The 27,180-nt window shown below is 42.1% G+C and overlaps 1 protein-coding gene and 1 long non-coding RNA gene across 4 annotated transcripts in view; one reads left to right on the forward strand and one right to left on the reverse strand.

Moving 5' to 3' along the window:
- Nucleotides 1–193: 193 nt before the first annotated feature.
- Nucleotides 194–23,070, forward strand: LOC307208850. Its single transcript, XR_013835252.1, has 3 exons — nt 194–1,130; nt 21,818–21,878; nt 22,142–23,070. It is a non-coding gene; the product is annotated as an uncharacterized lncRNA (long non-coding RNA).
- Nucleotides 23,071–25,584: 2,514 nt separating this feature from the next.
- Nucleotides 25,585–27,180, reverse strand: part of TDRD9 (tudor domain containing 9) — a 91,548-nt gene continuing 89,952 nt past the window's right edge. For all 3 annotated transcript variants that reach the window (XM_079983015.1, XM_079983016.1, XM_079983017.1), the window contains 2 exons: nt 26,659–26,731; nt 25,585–25,847 (listed from right to left, as the gene is read on the reverse strand). In XM_079983015.1, coding sequence (XP_079839141.1) covers nt 25,746–25,847; nt 26,659–26,731 — 175 coding nt within the window. In that variant the 3' untranslated portion in view covers nt 25,585–25,745. The remainder of the gene's footprint in view (nt 25,848–26,658; nt 26,732–27,180) is intronic.

Genomic DNA, 27,180 nt, shown 5'->3' on the forward strand with positions numbered 1-27,180 from the left:
TACCTTCCCGCTGGTAAGCGGTCCCTATTTATCTACTTGCACCCGGAGGTGCTTTCGAACTGCTAGGTTGGCAGGCGCTGGGACCGAGCAGCGGGAGTGCACCCCGCCGCAGGGATTCGAACCGCCGACCTTTCGATCGGCAAGTCCTAGGCGCTGAGGCTTTAACCCACAGCGCCACCTGCGTCCGTTTATATATGTATCTAGTATTAATTCTATCAATGTTCAATTGTATTTTAATGATAGGTTTTTCTATGTTTTTAGTAGTTCTTGTTTTTATCTGTAAACCCCCTTGAGTCCCATCAGGGAAAAGGATGAGGTATAAATAAATAAATAAATCTCAAACTTTTGCTATTGTTTAAATTCACATGTTTCCTGTCAATTATTCTCCATCCTGGCTTCCTCTACTCAAGCTTCTGCCATTCCAAAGACCTTTTCAGACCATAATCCAGTTATTATGACTTACGAAAGGAAGAATGACTTTTTCACTTGGAGACTTAAGAAAGTGTTATGGCAACAAGAAAAGGTTTGCACAAGATTGCAAACAAAGATTGCAAAAGAATATTGCAAAAATTACGAAATAATTATTTGATAACAATTTAAAGGCACAGAGATACATATGGTTTGAGATGCAACAAAGCTTTCCACAGAGGTTCTTTCATATCACATAATTCCTTACTTAAAAGAAAGAGACAGGCAAAATTACAAAAAATCTTGTTCTAGTTACAGGTAGTATCTGTGCTGGTCTGCCGTAGTCGAAACAAAATAAAAAAAATCCTTCCAGTATGAGCTTTCATGTGCAAGCACACTTCTTCAGATACTTCAGATACTTCTCATACCAATAACAAACTTAGTTGGTCTCTAAGGTGCTACTGGAAAAAAATCTTGTCTGAGATTAAGCAAAAAGAAAAATAATTGGAACAATCTCCAACCATCTGGCAAATTTAGATGTTGCAGAGACAATTGTCTATGTTAACAATGCAGGAGATAGGAACAAAACTGGATTATGCTAAAGGAATTTAAATTTTAAAAAATTGCTCACACATCTGGGAAATGGTTAGCATATAAACTGCAGAAGGAGAAAGAAAGGAAGTTGATATTGAAGTTGCAAGAAGAAAATGCTGTAATAACAGGTAAGACAAATATGAAAAAATATTTCACCAATATTATTCTAAGTTGTATAAAGGTTAAGTAATATATTCAAATAATATATAGACAAATAGACATCTACCAAAGATTTCAGACTTTCAAAGCCAAATAATGATTGGCCCTATAACTACTCAAGAATTATGTGGTGCTATAAAAAAATAAAAGAAAGGAAAAGTACCAGGCCCAGATGGACTATTGGCTTCTTACTATAAGTCTTTTGAAGAGGAACTTTTACAACCCTTGCAACAGACAATGAATAATATTCTGCAATGGTAAAATAGCAGATGTCTGGAAAGAAGCCAATTACACATATACCTAATTGTCCCCGCTACTTTTCATTCTAGTCTTGGAAGTTTTACTTAGAGACATTAGACAATATGAGAGAATTGTGGGAATAAAGATTTAAAAAGAAATGTTTAAGTTAAGGGCATTTACTGACGACCAGATGTTAATTCTAGAAAACCCACTGCAGGAAGTGGGGGTTCTTATGGAGAAACTAAATGATGTTGGTATGTTAGCAGGGTCTAAGGTTAGTAACCAAAAAGAAAAAATGTTAACAAAGAATATGAGAGCAGAAGATGAGAAGGTTTTGAAACAGGGTTTCAATTTGGAAAAAGTAAAATATTTGGATATTATTGTGGCAAATGTGAATTGTATGTTGCTCCAAAACAATTATGTTAAGACATGAGCTGAAATTTAAAAATATATGTCAAGATGGGAGGTGCTAAAATTGTCAATGCTGGGTAGAATTTCAGTGACAAAGATGAATGTACATATTGCCTAGAATTATGTCTTTATTTTAAATGATGCCTATTTTGACTAATAACTTACCACTTAAACAAAGGCAAAAATATTTATTTATGTTTCTATGGCAGGGAGAGAAAAAAAAACAGAAGTAAAAAGGAAAGTATTGCAAGACATATGTGTATGTTCCAGACGTTATCATTGCTACATTTTCACAGAAATGTCAAGTGCAATCTTTTTTTTTTCAACCTTCAAAATCCAGTCAGCAGAAAAGTAATGAATTCAAATGTATTTCCACCAGTACAGTGGTACCTCAGGTTACATACGCTTCAGGTTACATACACTTCAGGTTACAGACTCCGCTAGCCCAGAAATGGTGCTTCAGGTTAAGAACTTTGCTTCACGATGAGAACAGAAATCTTGCAGCAGCAGGAGGTCCCATTAGCTAAAGTGGTGCTTCAGGTTAAGAACAGTTTCAGGTTAAGTACGGACCTCCGGAACTAATTAAGTACTTAACCTGAGGTACCACTGTATAGATTTTGTTCAGAATGCTCATTCTCACAGAACTGTAAGGAAGAATCATAAAAAGGATGGTTAAATTTAGTTCTATAAACTAGTGCAGGCATTGCCAGCCTTTTGAGCCCATTTGCAAACCAGAGAAACTTATAGGTAGCACACACCTATGCACACATCACAACCTATTCTACTGGCTACTATAGAATACTTACCATATTTTCCCGTGTATAAGACAATGTTTTTTCTTATAAAATAATGTTACAAATTGGGGGTCATCTTATATATGGATAGTGCAGAGGGTGGACGGGCAATTGGTTACAGCCGCGAGCAGGAGATTTTCAGCAGGGGTTTTTTTTGGTAATTGGTGGCTGCATCAAGGGCTGCTGTCATTTGGCTGTTGCTGTGGCAATTGGGCGGGTGCTTGGTGGCTGTGTCAAGGCCTGCTGTTGATTGGATGCCGCTGTGGCAATTGGGCAGGCGATTGGCGGCTGCTGGCAGCGAGCAGGCATACGATTGGTTCGCTGATGCGTGCAATTGTCAGCGTCAATCAGACGTGTAGTGATTTGCGGCAATCCCCACCCCCATTTTCTTAATTTGAAGTCCCCAAAAATAGGGGTTGTCTTATACACAGGGGCATGTTATACACGGAAAAATATGGTATATTTATTCCTACTCTCTGCTTCCTGCTATTTAACTTCCTGATCCGCAAGCAGACCTCTCCCCTTATTCCATGCATAGAAAAGTAAGAAACAAGAAATACCTATACAGTGGTACCTCTGGTTAAGAACTTAATTTGTTCTGGAGGTCCGTTCTTAACCTGAAACTGTTCTTAACCTAAAACAAGCTGACTTTACTCCAAAAAGGAGTTGGCTTCTGCTTCACTTCCCAGCACTGAAGCAGACTAACATTACGAAAAAAACTATTTTAGCTATTGCTGGGAATCTGCTACACTTTCCCCTGTATCTTGGCTTCTGACATCTGAAGTCAGCCCTGTTTAGGGAAGTTTTTGATGACTGATGTTTTAATGTACTTTTAATCTTTGTTAGAAGCCGCCCAGAGTGGCTGGGGAAACCCAGCCAGACGGGTGGGGTATAAATAATAAATTGTTATTATATCCTTATCATGCTTTGCATCAGCTTTGGCCTCCCTGCCATAGCAAATATGCTCAGATTAGTCCTGTATAACAAGAGCATGGAACTTCAGGGTCAGAGGCCAAAAGTGGCCCTCCAGGGCTTTCTGTTTGGCCCTTGGAAATATCTCTTAAGTCTCCCCTCTCACCAGGCCACATCCCACATTGCCTCTCACCCCACTAACCACTGTCATGTGGCCCTTGGAAAGTTGACCAAAAGAGAATGGGGCCCTCAGAATGAAAAATGTTCCTCACCTTGCTGTATACCTGCACTTACCACTTATCAGTGTGTTCCATGTCTATGCCTGATAAAGGCCAAACCATCAATCCATCCACATCTCCATTTGCAGCAAGGCTGGGAGTGGGGATTTAAAAAATAAAAAAAAGAACAATTGTCATATGGAGAGGAAATCAATGTTGTGCTAAGGCAATTGTTACATCAGTGAAAGCATTTTGGCATGCCGGATTGAATGACCCCCCCTTCTCTACTCCTCTCGCTGTTCTGGGGGTTCTTCTGACCCCCAAAGAGCCAAGACCTGAAGGAGCGTCTCCACCCCCATCGTTCTGCCCAGACACTGAGATCCAGTGTCGAGGGCCTTCTGGCAGTTCCTTCACTGCGAGAAGTGAGGTTACAGGGAACCAGACAGAGGGCCTTCTCGGTAGCGGCGCCTGCCCTGTGGAATGCCCTCCCTTCAGATATCCGAAGCCATATGAATGGAGTCAGGTAATATTTGCTTCCCAAATTTAAACCTCAATAACACCAGTCCCAAGCCTTCTAGCCTCAGGTATGGTGACTCTCCACAGTCTCTAGCAGATCACATACTACCTCACTGCATAGAACGCCCTCCCTTCAGATGTGAAGGAAATAAGCAGCTATCCTATCTTTAAAAGACATCTGAAGGCAGCCCTGTTTAGGAAAGTTTTTAATATTTAATGCTGTATTGTTTTAACACTTGATTGGAAGCCGCCCAGAGTGGCTGGGGAAACTCAGCCAGATGGGCGGGGTATAAATTATTATTATTATTATTATTATTATTATTATTATTATTATTATTATTGTTATTATTATTTCCAAGGGTGACAGGAAGCAGAGAATAGAAAGGCACAATTCTCAGGGCTTCTGCTGATGGGATTCTTTGGCTGATTCCTGCCCATGTGTTTCTCTTAACTAGCTTATCAACACCTTTTTGTGCTAGCCAACCTTGCAAAACCTCTCTAGAATGGTTGGGTGCAATGGAGAGAAAACGGCTCTCACCAGCCGTTTTGCTAAAATATGGTGCTGCAAAACTTACTTTGCTTCTTTAGGAGAAACGCGATGACAAACCTAGGCAGCAGCTTAAAAAGCAGAGACATCACCTTGCCAACAAAGGTATATGTAGTTAAAGCTATGGTTTTCCAAGTAGTGATGTATGGAAGTGAGAACTGGACCATAAAGAAGGCCGAAGAATTGATGCTTTTGAATTATGGTGCTGGAGGAGACTCTTGAGAGTCCCATGGACTGCAAGAAGATCAAACCTATCCATTCTGAAGGAAATCAGCCCTGAGTGCTCACTGGAAGGACAGATCCTGAAGCTGAGACTCCAATACTTTGGCCACCTCATGAGAAGAAAAGACTCCCTGGAAAAGACCCTGATGTTGGGAAAGGAGAAGGGGACGACAGAGGGTGAAATGGTTGGACAGTGTTCTCGAAGCTACTAACGTGAGTTTGACCAAACTGCGGGAGGCAGTGGAAGACAGGAGTGCCTGGTGTGCTCTGGTCCATGGGGCCACTAAGAGTCAGACATGACTAAATGACTAAACAACAACAAAAAACTTACTTCCCCAGAACTGAGTGCAGGTAAAGGCACAGAACAGTATATACACTAAGCCAGACCTCTCTGAAGTGATTCAGAACTATGTGGGAACTAGCAACCCATCAGATGGATAGAATGGATAGCATTGTAGAATTGCAAAATTCTTAAATTAAATCCTGCCTGGGTGAACAGTTCTTATACTACTTTCTTTAGATTTGTTGTCTGGAAACACCCTAAAACTCCAGTTTACACTACACTGGTACATCCAGCTTATGGGCAGGGAGGACGTTATAATCCACTTCTTACGTATGTTCCCAGGAGTCTATCTAGGGAATTCATCACACTCATAGGACCATAGCCAGTGGACTTTCCAGAGGTATCTGACTGGTCACTATGGGAATCAGGATGCTGAAGTAGAGAAGACCTTTCAGATGATCTATCAGGTCTCTTCTAATGATCTTAGGTTTAATTTTAGAGCTGGGGGCAGGGTGGTCATTCCTGAAGTAGGCAAATTATTTCCATGTGCCTTTATAGAAAAAAGAAAGAAACATCAGTGTAATTATTGACAAATTCATAGTTAATCAGTTCCTTCAATGGTCCTTAGTGTAACTACCAGGGATGACTTGCCAAGACAAAGCCAGTATGAGAACTCACTTGCTTTCTCTCTGCGATTGGCATGGCAGCTACCCAGAAGAGGGAACTCAGAGGTGATCAAGTGAGATGATAAATTGGCTGTTCCTTCAATGATCAACCCCATCTGATGTGCCACACAGAGGGAGGGAGGGAGAGCATAAACACTTGCTCCGCTTTTCAGCAAGTACTCAGCAAGCTTTGCGTGCCCTTTGCTTTTTGCAACATGAAGTTGAGTGCGGCTATCATAATCTTCACAGCTTAAGTTTCCACCCTGCAAAAAAGAAATATGTCTCCCATCTGCAATAACAAATGCAATGCTATAATGAACTTTTCAATAAGCTGAATTCACCTCATCAGGCCAGCAAAGCCAAAACTGAAATGTTGTAAAAGAGATTGTAGCTCAAAAGGTTACAGGTTCAATATCTGGCATCTTCAGGAATAAAACAACCTGGAGCCTTAGAGACCAGGGCAGGTAGGTAGATTTCATCCTTGTAGGTGGTATTTTGTGGTTTTTTCCAAGAACCCAAAAAACCACCAGCCAGTCTCAGGTGCAAAATAGCGGCTCAGCCTGCTGATTCATTTGCAGGATGAATAATTGGCATAGGCTATTTAATGTGCTTGTTCTGATTAGTTTGAAGGAAGATTAGACAACATTGCCTATTTCACGAGCATTCAAGCTGTTTAGTTTGCAGGGAGATTAGACAATGTTGGCTATTTAATAAGCATTCATCCTGGTTTGTCTGCAGAGTGGTTAGAAGATTTTGGATTTTTAATTAGCATTTATTCCACTATCTTTTCAGGGAAACTAAATGATGTTGCATCAAAGTGAGTGTTGTCCCACACTCCCCACAGCATTTGCCTGCCACTCCCATTAACAAGAAAAGCTCGGTATTCGGGGAAAGTTGAGTTTGTTGCACAAGATATTCCGGTCAACAGCAATTATGCAATCTGAATTTGCTGGACTGTGATTGAATCACACCACAAAATAGCAATGGTTTGGAAACGCCCGTAGAGGAAGTCATAATTACAAATTGAGTATTTATCATGCTTTTGAGCAGACTTCTGCTATTTTTATTTACCACTTCTTCTATTGATTTCAATGTATTCAGGTCACCAGTATTAGCAGCAGCACAAGCCATAGATGGAGTTTGAGCTTCTAGCTCCTTAAGAATGACAAGAAAAAATTAAAAGAAATATTATGTATACATTCCATAACATTAAGCAATAGCTGTATGGTATTTATATTTATTTATTAAATTTCTGTAGCACCCTTCATTCGAGGATCACAGAGCTGTTTACAATATAAAAACACAAAAATAACATAACATAGTAAGAAATGAAAACAATAATCCCTCCACATAGACTTTTAAAATCCATAGTTTAATACATCTTATCTGTGAGTACAGCAGATATTTATATAAATATGGCAACACAGATATGTTAATGTATTGTTGTTTGAACTGTCACATTTGTCATGAATTATGTTATTGTTGTGAGACACTGAGACATTCTTTTAATAATAATAATAATAATAATTTATTATTTGTACCCCACCCATTTGGCTGGGTTGCCCCAGCCACTCTGGGCGGCTTCCACAAAGACCAAAAATACACTAAGAGCAACATACAAATAGAATGAACAATAAATAATATTAGTGAGATTCCGAAATGAGCGAGAGTGTGAGCAAAATAGGAAAAAGAAATACAGGGTTTTCAAGTTAATGTCATTACCATTTGAATTACCCAATACAATAACCGAGTTTTTCAGTCTACTTCAAGCATGAGTCTGAATTATTTATTCTTATTTCTTAAATTTGTATACCACCCTTCATCCGAAGATATCAGGGCAGCATAAAAATCAAAATTTAAAAAACGATTTTATATTCTCAGGTTTTAATCAACACATTGTGGCTGATTTTTTGAGCTGCTTTGGAACTGCTATTGTTATACTATATGTAGCAGCAGCAGCAGCAGTAGTAGTAGTAGTAGTAATAATAATAATAATAATAATAATACCCCGCCCATCTGGCTGGGCTTCCCCAGCCACTCTGGGCAGCTTCCAAAAAAATATTAAAATACTGTAATACATCAAACATTAAAAGCTTCCCTAAACAGGGCTGCCTTCAGATGTCTTCTAAAAGTCTGGTAGTTGTTCTTCTCTTTGACATCTGATGGGAGGGCATTCCACAGGGCGGGTGCCACTACCAAGAAGGCCCTCTGCCTGGTTCCCTGTAACTTGGCTTCTTGCAGTGAGGGAACCGCCAGACAGCCCTCGGTGCTGGACCTCAGTGTCTGGGTAGAATGATGGGGGTGGAGATGCTCCTTCAGATGTACTGGACCAAGGCCGTTTAGGGCTGTTTATGTGCTGCTCCTTAGCAAGCTGTGGGTTCCAGTGAGCATTGATGCATATGTCTGAGCTGCCTGCTGGCCCAGGAACGCTCTCCCCGCAACAAGTGGAGAGGGTTTTTTCTTTAAAATACAAAACAAAAAAAAAGAAAGACGACATATACAAATAACAAGAACAAACATAATAATTAGCATCATATAATAACCAACTTTTCTTCATCTTTGGACTTCCTCACATCTCCCGCTCCTGCATTCCATATTTAATAAAACTTTAATCAGCAATTTGTCACCTTATTTTCATACTTATTATACACATTTTCAATAATTTGTCCCTAACTTTGAATATAATCTAAGTCTTAAATATCTAATTTTAACATATTATTTGTTCAAAATTTATTATTCTCATAGAATCCACTCATTCTCATACTCTTTTCGACTAACTTTATGGTGCCCTGTTGTTTTCAAATCTCTCATCCTTCTTAACATTCATATAGTTTACAGTGTCTTTGTAAATAGTCCTTAAATTTCTTCCAATCCTCCTCCACTGCTTCTTCTCCCAGGTCTCGGATTCTGCCAGTCATTTCTGCCAGCTCCATGTAGTCCATCAGTTGCATCTGCCATTCTTCCAGCGTGGGCAGATCTTGGGTTTTCCAATGTTTCGCTACAAGTATCCTTGCTGCTGTTGTTGCATACATAAAAAATGTTCGATCATTCTTTAGCACCCTCTGGCCGACAATGCCCAAAAGGAAGGCCTCTGGTTTCTTGGGAAAGGTATACTTAAATACCTTTTTCAGCTCATTATATATCATTTCCCAGAAGGCCTTAACCTTAGGGCAAGTCCACCAGAGGTGAAAGAACGTTCCTTCAGTTTCCTTACATTTCCAACACTTATTATCTGACAGGTGATATATTTTTGCTAGCTTGACTGGGGTCATGTACCACCTATATATCATTTTCATAATATTTTCTTTCAAGGCATTACATGCCGTAAACTTCATACCAGTGGTCCATAACTTTTCCCAGTCAGCAAACATGATATTATACCCAATGTCCTGTGCCCACTTTATCATAGCTGATTTAACCATTTCATCCTGTGTATTCCACCTCAGCAGCAAGTTATACATTCTTGAAAGTAATTTAGTCTTAGGTTCTAACAGTTCTGTTTCCAATTTCGATTTTTCCACCTGGAATCCTAACTTTTTATCCAGTTTAAAAGCCTCTTTAATCTGAGCATAATGTAGCCAATCTCGCACTTTATCTTTTAGTTTCTCCATACTCTGCAATCTCCAGTTGTCTCCATCTCTTTCTAATATTTCCCAATACTTTGGCCATTTGACCTCCATATTGGGTCTTATTTTCTAATAAGTCTTTATATTTTGTCCAGACATTAAACACTGCTTTCCTTACAATATGGTTCTTGAAATTCTTGTGAATCTTAACCTTGTCATACCACAAATATGCATGCCATCCAAAAGCATTGTTAAATCCTTCCAAATCTAAAACATCAGTGTTTTCAAAAAGGAGCCAATCTTTCAGCCAGCAAAAAGCTGCTGATTCATAGTACAACCTTAAGTCTGGCAGGGCAAACCCCCCTCTTTCTTTAGCATCAGTTAGTATTTTAAACTTAATTCCGGGCTTTTTGCCCTGCCAGACAAATTTAGAAATATCTCTTTGCCACTTCCAGAAACACTCCATTTTGTCCACAATCTGTAAAGTCTGAAAAAGAAACAGCATCCTTGGCAATACATTCATTTTTATAGCAGCAATTCGGCCCAACAAGGAAAGTTTCAGTCTTGACCAACTTTCTAAGTCCCTCTTGATTTCTGACCAGCACTTTTCATAATTGTCTTTAAATAAACTCAAATTCTTTGCTGTTATGTTCACCCCTAGGTATTTTACTTTTTTAACCACATTTAACTCTGTCTCTTTCTGAAACCTCTCTGACTCTGAAGTTGTCAAATTTTTTTCCAGTACCTTAGTTTTTTGTTTATTTAGTTTAAATCCCGCCACCCGACCAAAGTCTTGAATCAATTGTAATACCCTTTTTGTACTAGATTCTGGCTCCTGTAAAGTCAAAACTAGGTCATCTGCAAATGCTTTAAGTTTATACTGTTTCGCTCCGACCTGGATTCCTTCCACCAACCGATCCCCTCTGATCATATTAAGGAGCACCTCCAGGACCGAGATGAATAACAGAGGGGAAATAGGGCAACCTTGTCGTGTTCCTTTTTCAATTTTAAACTCTTCTGTCACCACATTGTTAACTATCAATTTGGCCTTTTGTTCTGAATAGATTGCATCTATCCCATTTTCAAATCCCCGTCCCACTCCCATCCCTTCCAAATTTTTCTTCATAAACTTCCAAGAAATGTTGTCAAATGCCTTCTCCGCATCTATAAATATTAACACTGCTCTTGTATTAATATTTGTTTGCAGAAGTTCCAAAATGTCAATAATATTCCTTGTGTTAGCAAACAAATGTCTTCCTGGGAGAAAGCCTGCCTGATCTTTATGAATCACCTCACTTAAAACCTTTTTAAATCTATTTGCTAAAATATCTGCAAAAATTTTGTAATCCACATTGAGAAGGGAAATGGGGCGGTAATTCTTAAGTTGTGTCTTTTCCAATTCTGATTTGGGTATCAATGTGATGAGAGCTTCTTTCCACGTTTCCGGTGCTTTCTTCCCCTCCATAATCTCATTGCAAACCTCCATTAGTGGGTGTATCAAGTGATCTTTCAATGTCTTATAATATTTGGAGGTAAGCCCATCAGGCCCTGGGGATTTGCCCAGTTGCATGTTCTGAATAGCAACTTCAATCTCTTGTGGTGTTATTTTACAATTCAGGATTGATCTGTAATCCGTTCTTTGACAAAAATTGTTTTATCTCTGCCTCATTTTGCGGCCCTTGGGTATATAATTGTTTAAAATATCTCTGGAAAGACTTCCTAATATCCACGGGGTTCTGAATATTTCTTCCTTCAATCTCTAGATTAGTGATCGTATTTAATTTTTGTCTCTTTTTCAACTGCCATGCTAGCAGTTTCCCACATTTATTTGCCGAATCAAATGATCTTTGTTTCATTAACTTAACTTTCCACTCCACTTCCTGATTTATCAATTTGGAGTATTGTGTGTTGGGATTCAGATGTAATCGGCTCAGCAGCTAATCGCAACTTGATTCCAGAGACCCCTGCTGTCGAGATGTGGAATTGCAAGGCAATTCCAGCTGGAAAAACTGTTCTATTTGCAAATGGAGAAAAAAGAGATGTAACTAATGTTGCAAAAATCTTTCTTTCTGTTTTGCAGGAGCAGTTGGAGGTTTGCACTGTACCAGGGATGCATCACTGTCTTTTATCTGTGCCTTATTTGTTAAAAAAGGGGTTTAAGGTCTGTTTTGAGAATGCTATCTGCACAATCTCCAAGGGAGGGAAGCAGCTTGTCAAAGTTAAAAAGGGGCAGAATGATCTCTTCATTCTTAAAATGTCTCTGGAAGGTGAGGGGAAGGTTGAGAGAGCACAAGCCCTGCGTGCTACAGTTCCCACTCACGTTTCATGTGCATGTGCTTGGCACAGGAAGACAGCTCATAGTTCTCTTGAAGAACTCCAGGTGTTACAGGAGTGTTCCAAAGGCTGTAAAATTCAGGAATGTGGGAAAGCCATAAATTGTAAGGCTTGCAGACAGGCAAAGGTAAAAGGGTGCAGTTACCCAAAGGTGGAGAGGGTAACCACAAAACCTTTTGATCTTGTGCACATAGATCTGTTGGGTCCCATGAAGGAACCAAGTCTGGGAGGGGCCAGGTTTCTGCTGACGATGCAGGATGATTTTTTGCAGAACACCTGGACTCATGGTCTCAAATCCAAGGAAGATGCAGCACAGCTGATTAGAAGTTGGATTGAGGAGGTGGAACTAAGGTTCTCCACCAAGGTGCAAGCAGTCACTAGTGACAGAGGTGCACAGTTTATTGGGTCTGCTTTGCAGAAGTTCTTTCACAAGAAAGGGATACGTCACACAGTGACTTCTCCTCAACAGAGGGGGGTGGCAGAGCTTAGGAGTGAGGCTCTGGTTAAGGCTGCACAGGTGATGCTGACAGACTCTGGGTTACCTCCAAGGTTTTGGATGGAGGCAGTTAAGTATGTGGGCTTCACCTGGAATCGGGTCTACAATTCAGTGGTAGGTGACACACCTTATTTTATGTTGCATGGCAAGAAACCCCAGATTCACTTTCTGCGTTCTTTTGGGTCTGTTGCATCTGTGCCGGTGCCTGAGGCTTTGCGAGGACCAGATGGATCCAAGTTCCAGAAAATGATCTTCTGTGGGTATGAGCCAGCAGCGCGTGCATGGAGGTTTGCGTACCCATCAGGTGATCAGAGTAAGCTGCTGATCAGTAAACACGCTGAGTTCTATGAGCAGGATGAAAGGTCAAAGACTCCTGCAAAGTGTGATGTTCTTTCAGAATGTCTTTCTGATTCAGAGCAGGAAGGTTCTGATGAGGAGGAAGGAGAGGCTGAGTCTGCTGATGACGATCAGCTCACTGACCAAAGTCAGGAGCAGGATGGGGCATCTCCACAAGTTGTAAAAAGAGAGCCCAAGAGTGAGCCTAGTTCTCCTGTAAGTGTAATGCAAAGGATTCAAAGACGCTTTAAGTCAGAGGGGGAATCCCGTGATACAGAGGACACACCTACTGGCCACAGTGAGTCAGAGGAAACACCTGAGTTTGTGCCCAGGCGGTCCAGTCGCACAACGAAGCGTGTTCCACCTGAAAGGTATCAGGCCACAGGTGCGTGGGTAAGTTTCGCACAATGCGAATCTGAGAGTTGTGAGGATGTTCCACAGATGCCTGACAGGAACGCCAGGAGAGGGCGCAAGGCATTAGGGAAGGGATTGATCTCACAGAGGTCTGCAAAGGTACATCCACAGGTCTTGTCAGAATGCTCGGCGAGAGGGGGTGTTGGGATTCAGAACTTACAGGGTTAAGATGTTCTGTGACGCCTCACATTCTGACGTGTAATTTGGAAGGTGGGAGGAGTTTTTCTCTGTTCCTTTGTCTTTGAGGGAGAAGGAAGCAGTAGCTATGGCTGCGAGAAGTCCTGGAGTGTATGTCTGAGAAATGTCACAATAAAGAACTGATAATTGGACACACAAGTGCTTGATGTGTTTGTCTGGATCTAAGCAGCAGCAGCAACAGCTTTTTCCGCTGTGTTTTTACTCTGCAAGGCGTGACGGAACGGAGCAGATGACGCAGCTTGAGGAAGCGTACCGGACCGCTGTAAAGGGCTAATTGGGATCGTAAAGTAATTAGCCACGTCACGCCTAATTATATCAATATTGTGCTTGGTGAAATTTAATTTCTTTCAAAATCTCCTTTGACTTCGGTTTCACTCTTAACTTCTCACAATCTTTGATTTTCTCCAAAATCTTATCTTTTTTCTCATTTTGAGCTCTTTTCTTTGCAGCATTCTGTTGTATCAGAAACCCCCTCATGACCGCCTTACTTGCATCCCAGATGATTCTTTTTTCCACCGTAGTGTTCAAATTTATCTCAAAATAATCCTTCAAAGCTTTTTGGGCCTTTTTGGTAATCTCCTGATCTCTAAACAGGTTGTCATTCATCTTCCATCTGAAGGATCCGGTTGGGATTAGTCTCATGTCCATCTTTACAGCGTTATGGTCGGAGCAGGTCTTTGGGCAGATTTCCACCTTTCTCGTCTTGGGTGCCAGACCTCTAGTTATCCATATTTGGTCAATTCTTGTCCATGTCAGTTGGGCTTCAGAGAAGAATGTTCCCTCTCTTCCCAGGGGGTTCTTTGTCCTCCAGATGTCAATCAAGTCCATATTGTCAGTCATTTCAAAAAAAGTTTTAGGCTGTCTGCCGTCTTTTGTCACGTTTTGGCTTTGAGACTTGTCCATGTTGGTTGATGCCACCCCATTCATATCTCCCATCATGATGATGTTGTCATAGTCCAGATAGTCCAGCATTATCTCATGCAACTTCTTATAAAATTCCGATTTCCCCTCGTTTGGTGCATAAATTCCTAATATCAAAAACTTTTCTCCCTGATTTTGTATTTCAATTGCCAAAATTCTTCCTTGCTCATCTTTAAATAGAATTTTTGGTGACAGGCTCTCCTTTGCATATATCACCACTCCTCTTTTCTTAACTCGATCCGAAGAGATAAATTCTTGGCCTAATCTTTTATTTATTAGCACTTTTCTATGGAGCCTAGTCACGTGTGTTTCTTGCAAGCAGATTATGTCCAATTGTTCTTTTCTCAATATGTGAAAAATTCTCCTCCTCTTTTCCGGGGAATTACAGCCATTAACGTTCCAACTCAGAAGTTGCAGAGACATCCTGAACAAATCTGTTATTCCTCTGGTGGTGGTATCTTTTCCGGTTCTTCAGATCCCGAAGGTGCAGGTACAGGTGGTGGTTCAGACCCTGAAGGTCCTTCAATCCCTTTCTGAAGGTTCTCTCCGTAGGCCCTCAAAAATTTATCTTTGTCCTCGGCTGTTTTAATTTTAACCTTCTTCCCTCTAAAGGTAAAGGATAATCCTTGGGGAAATTCCCACCTGAAAACAATTGAGTTACTCCTCAGCAGTTTTGCTAGTTCAGTGTAGGTGGATCTAAGGTCCAAAAGTTGTTTCGGGATATCTTTGTAAATTTTAACTCTTTTGTCCGAAATATCCGGTGACTTTGCGTAGTGTAGGCCTAATATTTTGTCTCTTTCCTCCTTAGATCTCAAGGTAATCAAGCAGTCTCTGGGCTTATCTTTCCTTGCTACTCTTCCAAGTCTAAAGGCAGTCACAATCTTAAAGTCCTTTTCTTCCTCCAAAGGCCAAAACTTGGAAAATTCTTTTGTCAGGAACTCAATTAGATTCCCTTGTTCAAGTTCTGGTATCGACCTCAATCTCAGATTATTTTCCCGATTCCACAATTCAATCATAGACAAATACGCCTGCTGTTCACCGACCAATTTGTGCAGTGGTCTTACCTCTTGTTCTAATTCTTCTACTTTTTGGCTGGCTTCCTCGGCCAATTTGCGGTTTTCTGCAGTGGTCTCAAATAACCTTCCAATTGATTGAGTGTTCAAAGCAACTTGTTCAGTTAATTTATTTACACTGGCTGTGTTTTGATCAAGCTTAGCCGACTGTTCATCCACTTTCTTGTCCAAAGCCTCCAGTTTTTCAAAAATTTTCTCTAATATTGAGCCAGTTCCTCCTGCAGCCATATCTTCTTGCTGTAGTTGCTCAGTATCTTCTTCCTCTGGCAGCAAAACAGTAGGAACAGATGATCTGCGCGGCTGTGAAGTTAAATTTAAAGTTGTTTGTCTAGCTTTCGCTTTAGCCGCCCTTGTTCTTCCAGTGCCACTCATTCCAGTTTTGTCTACAAGTCAAGGTCAAACTAAGTTGTTCCCATGAGAATCCAGCAGCCCAGAGAATAAACAGTCAAATAGGAGGAGAGGGGGGAAAAAGCAAAGTCACATACAACTGTAAATCCAAAGACCTCTCGGGGGAGTTCAAATATGTCTTGAGGGAAAAAGCCAAATTGTTAAAGTCCAATTAATTTCCACAGCCCCACTAAATTCCAAAGAACCTTCAAATTTTCTTGCAGTTGGCAGAGTTGGTTTAAGAAGCACTACAATGTCTCTGATAAGTGCCAGAAAGGATGTTTCAGTGTAGCAAATTCACAAAAACTCAGATTGTAACAAGCCCAAATTGCAAAGTATCCAAATCTGCACTCTGACAGTTCTGTTAATCAGGCAGCTCCACTACCTGGGTTCTCAATAAAGTTATAAACTCCAGAAGAAGAAGTGAAACACAGTCCATAAAAGAAATAAGTCACTTAGAAAAGTTAAGTCCTGATTTAGCTTAAAAGCAGCTTCAATGGATGCACAGATTGGTTGTTTTTAACGCCTCTTCAAAGGCTCCAAACATCAAAGTCTTTTGCTTTAGATCTTAAACAGAAGCGGAAGACGGACTTCCTGTTTACGTTTTCCGCTTTTGGCCGAATTTATAAGAATTTATTTATTTCCAATTGTCTTTTCTTACTCACGGGTTGTTGTTTTTCAAAAAGGTCAGCGCTCACCGACAGCAGCTATGCGGCTTCACTCCACGGGAATAGCGATCGACTCACAGCACTGCGATACCCCCTCCACGTTCAGAGACCCCTTACGAGGTCCCCTCTCCGTTTCGGGGGGCGCTTCTGGCGCCCGCCGAATCCCACGGCCACAGGTTCTTGCTGCCTGTGGTTTTCCGATGTGGGTCTCCGCTTCGCCATAGCGGACGACCCGTTTCCGCGGAGCTCCCTCTTCGCAGTTAGAAGAGGGCAGCCATTGCCGTTCGCGCCGCCTCTGGAAGTCCCATTAGCTAAAGTGGTGCTTCAGGTTAAGAACAGTTTCAGGTTAAGTACGAACCTCCGGAACTAATTAAGTACTGAACCTGAGGTCCCACTGTATAGATTTTGTTCAGAATGCTCATTCTCACAGAACTGTAAGGAAGAATCATAAAAAGGATGGTTAAATTTAGTTCTATAAACTAGTGCAGGCATTGCCAGCCTTTTGAGCCCATTTGCAAACCAGAGAAACTTATAGGTAGCACACACCTATGCACACATCACAACCTATTCTACTGGCTACTATAGAATACTTACCATATTTTCCCGTGTATAAGACAATGTTTTTTCTTATAAAATAATGTTACAAATTGGGGGTCATCTTATATATGGATAGTGCAGAGGGTGGACGGGCAATTGGTTACAGCCGCGAGCAGGAGATTTTCAGCAGGGGTTTTTTTGGTAATTGGTGGCTGCATCAAGGGCTGCTGTCATTAGGCAGTTGCTGTGGCAATTGGGCGGGTGCTTGGTGGCTGTGTCAAGGCCTGCTCTTCTCATGAAATGGCCAAAGTATTGGAGCCTCAGCTTCAGGATTTGTCCTTCCAGTGAGCATGCTGGGCTGATTTCCTTCAGAATGGATAGGTTTGATCTTCTTGCAGTCCATGGGACTCTCAAGAGTCTCCTCCAGCACCATAATTCAAAAGCATCAATTCTTTGGCGATCAGCCTTCTTTATGGTCCAGCTCTCACTTCCATACATCACTACTGGGAAAACCATAGTTTTAACTAGATATAACCAAATGCCAAAATGTTGGTGCAGCTAATCTAACCGGCTGCAAAGTGTTGATGTACAGGGAGTTGGAGGTATAATATCTATTTAGAGAAGGGGTTGGAAACCTCAGGCCAGGAGCCCAATCTGGCCCCTCCAGGTCTCTCAGGGTACTATACACGCCAACATTTATCCAGGATCAAATCAGACACCGGGATGGCTTCTGTAAATCCAGAACTGTCCCTGGAAAATAGGGACACATGGAGGGTCTGTGACAGTTTTGAGTGCTAGTGTTCTTAAAACTTAATCCTTTATATCCCCATTTTTTGTGGGTTGTTTGCTTATAAGTTGCTACATAAAACAAAAATCCACCAATTTTCCATAATATCCCACTTAAAATTATCATCACAGAACAGCGCAGCCTCCTTGATTATAATTTTAAGAAATTCTGCACCATGCACTTGTCCTATTCATCACCCATCTGGTTCCATAGGTTGAAGCCACAGACCCTCGCAAACACATTCTGCTCCGTCGCTTGCTGAAAACTCTTCCGGCAAATCTGGGCAGTTGTTTCCAGCAAATTGGGGAGGTTGTTTGGTGCATTGCCTCATCCTTAAGCTTCCAGTATGATCCCCTCCATGGGAGGCTGAAGGAAAGCCTTCATCTGACACCAGGAATGTAGAGATTAGATAAGACTTCTTATTAAAATTATGTTTCTCTTGATCGCCTCCCACACCAGTTCTACGTATCTGCTCCCCTCCTGTTCCCCTCCCTCAGATCCTCAGTGACAGCCTTAGAGGAGAAATGTCATCAATGGAACTCACAGCTCACTAAGGAGCAGCAAATTTATTAATGTGATGACCAAATTATAAACCTGGATGTGAAGACAGGTTCTGGCAGATAGAGTGGATGAGACCAGTAGTGGAAGGCAGATTCTGGAGGGAAGTGAGGGACAGATGGCACTTATCAGCATAGGAAGGTAGCCCATATAGGAGACGGAAAGCTCTGATCCTAAACCTCTGCTGCCTTACTGGATATCTTTGAGGGGGCTAAGGAGTAAACCCTACAAAAATCCCGAGTGGAGTCCCTAAGACGATAGGATGGCGCCTTGGAGCCTCCTTCCAGCAATTCCTGCAGCCAAGTTGGTGCCGTACATATGCCATATTCCATTTGACTTCATACCCAGAGGTGCACTCCACTGTCTCTCGAGACAGATGCCAACCACAAAGTAAGGCTCATTGCTTTCCAGAAGCTCATTCCTTTCCGGAAGCAGTGAACTACTGAAATAGGAATGTTGAATCTAAGTCCCCAACTAGTGCAGCCCCAACCACTTCCGCAGGCTGCATGTAAATGAAGTGGCACTGAGACAACCTGGTGCCATAGAGATGTTTCCAACCACATCTTCTGTTATGTACTGAGTTGAATAGGAGCCAAAATGCAGCAGTCTGATTGGTCCTAGAACAATGCAGCAGTATGATTGGTCCGCAGGAGGCACCCAATCCATCTCCAGGTGGAAGTGAATCCACAACCTGATTGGCCTACAGGAGAATCCCGGAATTAGCCAATCACGTGCAGCCCATTGTGTAAATAATGTATATAAAGCAGATATTGTGGGGGAACTTCCATTCCTCCTCACCACCATGAGCTGAATGAAGAGCATGAAATCCACTCTCAACTCCGAGTATATTTCATCTTCCATCACTTCTGACCACTGTCTTCTCAGGTTGGGGCTGGTGGGAGCTACAGTCAGAAGCACTGAGAAGCAAAGAAGAGGAGGAGGAGGAGTTTGGATTTGATATCCCGCTTTATCTTTACCCGAAGGAGTCTCAAAGCGGCTAACCTTCTCCTTCTCCTTCCTCCCCCACAACAAACACTCTGTGGGGTGAGTGGGGCTGAGAGACTTCAGAGAGGTGTGACTGGCCCAAGGTCACCCAGCAGCGCATGTGGAGGAGTAGAGACGCGAACCCAGTTCCCTAGATTACAAGTCTACTGCTCTTAACCACTACACCACACTGGCTCTCCAGGGTTTGGAGAAGGCAGATCCGCACTAAGTGGCAGCAGGGCTCTCCAGGGTTTCAGAGGAACAGGTTTCCCCAGCCTTACCTGGAGATGTTAGGGATCGAACCGGCACACAAAGCATGAACTATGAACTCTCTCCCACAAGATCAAAAGTGCTCTCTTACTCAGGGACAAGTAGCATCATGCACCATTAAAGTTCCCCAGCCTCTGTCTCCCCACTGTGGGCTGTCACCTCCCCCACCCTCCTCCATCACACTCTGTGCCCCCAATGCCAATGGTGCCCCCAGTGTTGAGCACCGGCACCCAGGCCCTAGCCTCCTCCCTGGCAGGGCAGGCCTCTGGGGAGCCCCACAAGCTCTCGTGGCTCAGGGGAAGTGCTTCTCAGCCGCTGGAGCCATGGGGTGCCAATGCCATGCTCTCCAGGCAATTCCAGGTTTGCCACTGTGGTCAGTGCTGCTGCTGATCTTCCCAAAGCCTCAACCACAGAGTCTCAATGCAATTGCTATTTTTATCCAAAGCACGTGCACCTCCCATCTGACATTTATGCCTTCTGCAGTGACTACATCCTTAGATTTGCTGGTGTCGCTGCAGAAGGCTGAACAGATACTGCCGCCCGCAAACTCTCAGGCTGCAAAGCCTATGCAATCAATCAATCAATCAATCAATCAATCAATCAAGCCTTCATCATTCATCTCATGAGAGAAAGCTTTAAAGGTACCCAGGGATTTTTAAACAGAAAGGGTTGTTTATTTGTCACTGTGTTTTTTAAAAAGATTTAAAGAAACATCTATTTCCCAAAGCTAAGAATTCACATAAACACACACATACCCACATACAAAACACAATGCACCTAGCAGTGTATAGGTATAGGCATATTTTTGTACCTTGCTATACTAATGCAATACGAAAACACTCAGTTTTGGAACAAAGTGGTTATAAAGCTGTTTTACACCTCTCTAGCTCTGACTACATTAATCCATTTTTCCCTATTTACCATTCAGTTATCCCGTCTCCAAGTGTAGTTTTCCAGTTATGACAAATTAGTTCCTTTTATTTGTTTTTTAAGGCCTCAAAGAGACTTGTGCAGTAGAAAAAAATCCTAAACCACAATTCAAGAACATACAATATGAACACCAATGAATGTACACTGCAATGAATACACACATGGTATTGCACTCCTTTGCAAATGTCAAAATAATGTTTTCTTCCATAGCACTTAATTGTTGGAGTTGCAATAAACTTGGTAGATATTATCATTTACGGTAGGAAATGTTAGTTGGTGCAGGATTTTTGGGATTCAACTCTGACAGAAATGGTAAATATTACTAAAGAAACAGTTGTTTGATTGTCCAGAATTAATGTTACTGGAAATTTTTGAGGATACCGATGTAAATATATTGTCAAAAGAATTGGTCTTATTTATATATGGTCTTGGCAGCAGGAATAATAACTGCATCTCTCTGGAAAATAACCCATGGTATTCTTACACTGGATGCTTGGTACTCCTCACTCTGGAATATAGCTATAATGGAGGAAATTGTTCACGATTTTAGATTTCAACAAGGACTGGAACCTCCAGACACCTTTAATATGATTTGGCATTCCTTTTATGAAATATACAGCAGAGCCATCATTTTTAAGACAACCCTTGCCACAAGCTTGGCAAATCTGGAACTATACTTGATGATCCAGTCAAATTGATAGTTTTTATTTAGACTTTCTTTTAACTCATGTGCAGCAACTCATTCTATGTGCCCATTTTATCCACCTCTTCCCCTCAAAGTGCTACAATTACTAGAGTGCCCTGGTGAGAATGATTAACTGTCAAACCGCTCTTGAGACTGTTAGCTCTGTGACTCTCAGTACCATTAACTAACTTCAGTTCCTAGGATTCTTAGGTGGGAGCCATGACTGTTTTAGAGTGATACGATATTGCTTTCAAAGCATAGTGCAGATGGGGCCTAACTCTTGCATTCTGGTCATCCTTCCTGTTGGCAGTCGATGAACTGAATATATATTCCATGTTTTGGAAGGAGCTGCAAACCTGCAAATAAATCTCAAATACAAAGTAAATCCATACTGTCCACCGGGTGGCAGCAGATTCCCAGCAGAACAGAAAATTGTATTTCCCATGAATTTGTGTTTGGTGCTGCTGCTGGGAGGATCAGGCTGCGAGAGATTGCAGTCAAACCTAACTATGCACAACTGCTAGTTATTGCATGAAGGGGTTAAGGACCACAGAGTTGTAGAAAGACTCGGGTTACGTCCAACCCTTTCTACTCTACCCCCCCTCCCTGTGCATCATGTAACCATTGAAGAAGGATGTGTGTAAGCTTGATCCTGAGCTTACAGCACGTGTTTGGAACTATATTCTGCATTTTCTATTCAACAGTATGTTGCCTGTATTATCATTGCTGCAGCATGGAACAATGCATGACTGAGACCTTGAATCTGTAAGTAAAACATTTTAAACTTACTTAACTGTGTGTGGTCTGCTCACCGCAAGAGCAGTAGAAAGAGGTCAGCTGGATGAGAAAAGGTTTAACAACCTGTATTCCTAAAACTTTAATGGGCTGCTTATTTTGTGATTTTAACTGGGGCTACTGGGGCTCTCTCTGTGTTAGCCCCCGCATTTGACTCCAGACACTCAGCCATTTCTTTTTGTTGTTCACACACAAACACATATATTTCATATACTTCATTTCTCCCCATACAGGCAAGGTCTTTGGAACCCTCTGCTTCTCCCTCCAGTGAGAGGAGACATCCCTCTCTCCAGACCGACTGGCAAGGCAGATAACTCCTCAACTACTAAAATATCATCCAGCTGGAACTGCATCAGGGACTGGAACCTAAGTGTTACAACTCTACAGAAACCATGAAGGAAAAACAGGGAGCAAACAAAGAAGACAACTTAACCAGCAAGAAAAGGCGGAAGCCTCCAGTTGAGGAACATCTGCCTAAGACAGGGAAAGGAAGCTCTAACAGTATGTGAGGTGGCAGCAGAATTCATTACCTATGCACCCAGATACAGTGGTACCTCGGGTTATGTACACTTCAGGTTACATACGCTTCAGGTTACAGACTCCGCTAACCCAGAAATATTACCTCGGGTTAAGAACTTTGCTTCAGGATGAGAACAGAAATCATGCTCTGGCGGCGCAGCAGCAGCAGGAGGCCCCATTAGCTAAAGTGGTGCTTCAGGTTAAGAACAGTTTCAGGTTAAGAACGCACCTCCAGAATGAATTAAGTACATAACCAGTGGTACCACTGTATTGTCAGGAGAGAAAGGAGAGGTGAGCAGAATGATATTTTTTTTAAGATGGTCCTGTAGAACAGAGTAAGACAAATTTCCATACCTGCAAAATGCTGCTGGAAGAAATTCCCGATAGGGATATACAAGAGCAGTATCCAGATCCTGGGCAGGCTACCTTCACCTTTCTCCCTAGTTTGGGGTTTGAATGTTCCCCCTCAACCCCATCTGTGCCCTCCTGGTGTCCAAACTGGGAAGAAACTTTTGGCAGAAGACCTGCTCTTGAAGGGGTGCTGGATAGCACTGAGAGACTTGGCGAGTTCAGTAGAAATAAACACTTTATCCCAGGACTTGTAAATTGTTAGAGAAGGCATGGCTAGGTCACGGCCCCTCACCTTCTGGTGGGGGGGGGAGTATTGTCTGCTTCTTGTTCCACACCCTCCCCCCTTTTGTTCCAACCATGTAGCTGAGCACGTCAGAGGCTGGGGCTCCAGACTCAGACCACATGTTGGAGACTAACACCTGCATTTTGCAACCAAAAATACCTTGCCCTTATGATTTCTGCTGTTGCACTGAACAATGCATGAGTGAAACCTGTGATTACTGTAAGTAAAGCACTTAAACATACCAAAGTTGGTGGTCTATTCACTCTAAGAGGGCTAGAGGCTTTGCAAACGCTGCACAGATCTGTGTTTTAAACTCTGCTGGGCGCTGTTTTGGCATAAGAGTGAGTCAAGCCCCGCGTGTGCTTTTTTGAATTCAGGCAGTCAGCCACTTTTTCTTGGTAGCCTCACACACATGGGACCTGCAGGATTAACTGGCGTTCCCAGTTATTTCCCAGCAGTAACAGTGTACCGCTCGTTTTTTCGGAAACAAGGTTCTATTACATCAGGCAGTAGGTCTTTGCCACACACAAAACTGACAGGATATTCATGTTTTAATAGATCGAACAGTATCTTGGATCTAGAGGAGTCCTTCTACTTTTAGACTTTTTCCAGACTTTATGTGCAATGCATTGAGTCAAGGGCAGCACATTAACATAATCCAGGCCTCTTTTCTTGTGCAAGGCAAGGAGGATATCTTGCTCTAGAGTACAATTTCTGGAACATCGGGATTAATTGACAAATGAGTCACTGAAATATTGCAAAAACAAGTAGCTGGCCACAAGTTTGGGTTTTTTTTTCTTGTTACTTCTTGGATTTGCCTCAGAAAAGGTAAATCCAGATTTTAGGGTAGGGGTGAGAGTTACAGGCTGGCACTTGGATGCCAATGATGCCAAGCTGATGTTGTTCCTCCAGTCTGCCAAAGCCCTGCCCCACACGTAGGCCTTCATTGGCCAATTTAGATTTAAAATTTAGGCAGCCTATCCTGTCACCCTCCGTGGCTGCAGCCTTCACCCACCTTAAAAGGTAAGTGGTCTTTCTTGCACTTATGGGAGAGAACTGAGCAGAATCCGTCCTAAGATTTATTGCAGTATTTTTCCTTTGGTTGCCAAACCACATTCTGTAGTCTGTACTAAGATTATGATCTGGTTAATCAGTTCTAACCAATTCTATAAAATTGCCCTTTGTGTTTCTTGCTTTAGTGCTGCTATTTGTTTTAGTTGTATTTCCACTGCTAACTTCTATAAAGGCATGTCCCGTCCTGTCCCCCACTTCGAGCTAGGAAGAAACAAATTGCAATTTCCATCATGCTGCGTGAATGGAAAAAGGAACAACAGATTTGATTTAATCTACGCTGTTCCTTTTGCCCAATATGTATTTTAAAAGACACAAAAATCACAGTGTATTAAAACTCATTGGCTTTATTTTTTCAAACTAGTAGTTGCAGATATAGCTAATAACAGAAAGCAAATGTTAAATGGAACACTTAAAACTTGAAATGCACTTTAATCCAAAGGCAAAACCAAAAAACGTTATCTTCCTATTTGGCTGCTGTGAATGCTAACTACGAGCTAAACTGAAGCGGCTTAATTATATGCACTTCACACTCTTTAAAGAATCTGTCGCAGCTAAGCCCTGCTGTCAAACTATCAATTCGAAGAATCTTAGCCGTAGCAACTTGCACGGATAGGGAACTTTCGTCCCTCCAGAACCGGTAAGACCAATTGTCATGGCTGATGGGAGCTGTAGATCAACAACATCTGGGAGGCCAAAGGTTCCCCAGCCCTGCTCTGTACTCAAGAAGAGAAACATCATAGGCAGGGTTAAATGGAGGTGGCGGAGGACTCCTCTTCCTGGCACTACCCACCATGGCAACATCCCACTGTGCTCCCACTCTTCCTACAGCTGCCTGGCTCCATCCCGTCAACTTCTGTACATCTGGCAGAAACAGCTGGCTTTGTGGAGCAGAGTCATTACATTAGCTCCCCAGTGACAGATGGATCACTGCTGCTTACTGGGAGGGAAAGTGGCAAGGGAGGTTGGCACGGTGCAAACATGCAAGCAGGAGCACCAGATTGGCTCTGCCTGTGCGTCTGCACTGCACCAGACTCCTTGTCATCTTGCCCCTCTCACAGTAAGCAACATTGATCCACCTGCCAGGAAGATGGCACAGCAGCTTCACTCTGCCTGGGAAGCCATTCCTGAAACCGAACCCAGGGCTCTCAGGTGTATGAAAAAGCCTAAGGGTGTACCGTCCCCCTACAAACCCTGGCATTCAGAACTTTACTGAATATAAGTTGGAGGGGTGAAGCCAGGTAGTCATATAGGTTGGAGTCATATAGGTTGGAGGGGTGAAGCCAGGTAGTCTAATGTTAGGGATAAGCAGCTCTTAGTGCCTCATGTGGTTAGTAACTGAGCAGCACTAAAGTTCTTCCAATTTCAAATACTGTACTGCACATACCTGTGTCATTTTCTGGGGGCTTCTTGTTTGTTAGGAAAATCAGACAAACAGTTAAACTGGTAACGTCACATTTTTAAACACATCTTTTATATTTTTCTGTAACAGAACAATAGGGTTTTTTTTAAAAGAACAACAAAATTCTGATCCTAAACACACTTATTTGGAAGCAGATTGCACCAGGTCTAATGGGACATTCTTCCAGCGAAGGACGATGAGTGCTGAAGCCTTAGGCATTTAACAAAATCAACTTATGCAGCTGGTACAAGGAATCAGTCCTCGCTCGTGCATCTTGTGGTTCAGACTGGTCAATGACAATGTTTGACTGCGGCTAAATGAGAAAGAAAAACATGGGGACAATGTCCAAACAACGTAACTTAGTACATGCAAGTAATGAACATTTTATTGTTTGTTCTTTTAAAGTGAAGGTTTAATGCTTTGAATGGAAGGGAAGGTTTTCTGGTGAGGTTGAAGGGGGAGAGGGGTGTCTGTTCCAGTAACATTTTCTCCTGGGCAGAGCTTATAACTCACAGAGGATGGATGGATGGATGGATGGATGGATGGATGGGTAGGTAGGTAGGTAGATGTGGTATAGAATGTTAAAATTATCTCTAGCACTTGGCAGGATGGTACAGGCACAACTACAAACTAACACAATGACATGGGGGTAGAGACGGGCATTTCTGTATATTATTTTTATTAGTATGTTCATTTTTGAACACAAGCAGTTCTTGACTAGAGAACTGCATCGCTAAATCTGGGGAAGTGTGTGAATTTTGAATGATGGCTGCAGTTCGGTTTACATATTTTTTTCAGGAAGTGTTTAGCTTCATTTTGGGGGACATTTTTATGCTGGTCACTACGTCTCAAAATTCAGAGAAGAGTGGAATGCAAAGGATAAATGTGCTCCAATCCATACCGCAGTCTAGGTGCTGTGGATCAGGGCAGGTCATACTGAAATTCACTGCAACAAATTCGTCAAGTATCCCCAACCAGAACACCCCAGATTCAAACCCTGGCATCTTCAGTAAAACAGTCAGGTAGTATGTGATCTGCTAGAGACCGCGGAGAGTCACCATACCTGAGGCTAGAAGGCTTGGGACTGGTGTTATTGAGGTCTAAATTTGGGAAGCAAATCTTACCTGACTCCATTCATATGGCTTCGGATAGAATTTGGGAGGAACAACTTCACGAGGTTTTGATTTACAAATCAGGCTGAGAGAGCGGGGAGAAAGAAACTCATTGTGAGTAAAGAAAAACCGTATTAGTAGGACAGACATTTAAAGCACTCTCATACCACTTGAACAGTGATGGAGAATCTGTTGGGATTTCATTCTCTCCACTGCTGATGTGTGATTGTTTTCATCACATGTCTGTGTTGACATTCCATACTACTGGAATCATGGGAACGGAAGTTCAGTTACACTGTTCCATTACTGTTGTATTTTTGCATTTGCTGTTCTCTCTCGGAGAAGAAGTGGAGAGGAGACATGTTTCCTTTGTTCTGTAACACCTGATTGTGTACATAATAAATTAGCTGAGAATCATCTACACTTCTATGCCTAGTTTCTGCTTGGACTCTGCTACTGTATTGTGTGCATGTATCTTCGGATATGTGTCGCAGAAGCACATCGGGACAGAGGAGTGATGGATCATCCCGAGAG

Source organism: Podarcis cretensis, assembly GCF_951804945.1.
Source record: "Podarcis cretensis genome assembly, chromosome: 1".
NCBI lineage: Eukaryota > Metazoa > Chordata > Lepidosauria > Squamata > Lacertidae > Podarcis > Podarcis cretensis.